Source organism: Lineus longissimus, chromosome 7, assembly GCF_910592395.1.
Source record: "Lineus longissimus chromosome 7, tnLinLong1.2, whole genome shotgun sequence".
Lineage (NCBI taxonomy): Eukaryota > Metazoa > Nemertea > Pilidiophora > Heteronemertea > Lineidae > Lineus > Lineus longissimus.
Window position 1 is genome coordinate 14,750,923 of NC_088314.1, and position 1,504 is coordinate 14,752,426.

Sequence of the window (1,504 nt, forward strand, 5' to 3'; positions counted from 1 at the left end):
GTGACCATGGTGAAGATTGGTATCTACCCCATTTTCCGATTGTCAGACCAGACAAGACCACAACGAAGGTGAGAATCGTGATGGACGCCGCAGCGAAATGTGATGATAAATCCCTCAACGACTGCATCCATCAAGGGCCGAAGTTACAGAGCGATTTGCTAGATGTTTTGATAAGGACTTGAGCACGACCAGTGGCGATATCAGCAGACATTTCCGAAATGTTCCTGAGGGTAGAAATGGACCCAGCAAGCAGAAAATATCATAGATTTCTGTGGAGAGACATGGACGACACAAAACCGATCGACGTTTACGAATACAACAGACTTGTTTTTGGAAACACAGCCTCGCCATATCTCTCTCAGAAGGTTCTGAGGACCCATGCATGGCGAAATGTGGACGAATACCCACGTGGTGCAGAAGCAGTGCTCCGCTCGATGTATGTTGACGACCTATCTGACAGTGAAGACAATACAGCAAGAGCCATCGCCCTAAGAAAGGAAGTGACAGAGCTCCTAGGGACCGCAGGATTCGGCATCCAAAAATGGATCTCCAACAACATAGCAGTCCTGGCGGATGTTCCCGAAGACGAGAGGGCAACAGCGGTGAGTATTGACGACAACGAACTACCATCGGTAAAAACCCTTGGACTCATGTGGGACGCCGAAGCCAACCAATACGTGTTTATAGTAAAAGTTCCGACCATGACAACTATGACCAAACGGACAGTATTCAGCGCTTCGGCATCCCTATTTGACCCAGTCAATTTCTTAGCACCATACACAGTCCGAGCAAGGATGCTCATGCAGGAGACCTGGACCGCGGGACTGCAATGGGACGACCCTTTGCCGAAGATACTGACCCAGAAATGGCAACACTGGTTCGATGAGATGACATTGCTTTCTCACATCAAAGTTGACCGGCGCTTGCTTCTAAAAACAGATTCAAAAATAGTAGACAAAGCTATACATACATTCGTTGACGCATCACAGGATGCATATGCTGCTGCCGTCTACCTCAGGACGCAGTATGAGGACGGTGACCTTAGCGTTAACCTAGTGACCTCAAAGGCACGCGTGGCTCCTCTCAAAGCCATGTCAATACCGAGACTTCATTGTTAGCAGTTGGTTAATCCCTGCACATGTAGTAGGAACTTCAAGGAGACAGGACTGGCCAATCATTTCATTTATCAATCAGTATCACTATCAGTTTTAAGGTATAGGAAGGTTTTAGGAAATCCTGTAGGAGTTAGATATATATATGGACATAAAGTTTGGTGAGTCTCCCGCTTTATTCTTATTCTCAGTTTAGGTTATAACGGTTTAGAGTTGCCTCAGATGAACTCAGCACCTGTAAGGATTGAATGTATTCAGTTATTCTCTATTTCATGTAATTTTCTTGAGTTATGTTCGGAAACTCCTATAACTACTCTTTGTATCTTTAATACCACTTCATGTTTATTATTGTCATGTTTATTATTATCTTGTCAAGAGTATTTCTTAACTTA

The 1,504-nt window shown here is 44.6% G+C and overlaps 1 protein-coding gene across 1 annotated transcript; it reads left to right on the top strand.

Moving 5' to 3' along the window:
- Window positions 1-218: 218 nt before the first annotated feature.
- On the top strand, window positions 219-1,118 carry LOC135491592 (uncharacterized). The gene has a single exon (XM_064777565.1). It carries the CDS (start codon window positions 219-221, stop codon window positions 1,116-1,118), a length of 900 nt encoding a protein of 299 aa, XP_064633635.1.
- The last annotated feature ends 386 nt before the right edge of the window (window positions 1,119-1,504 follow it).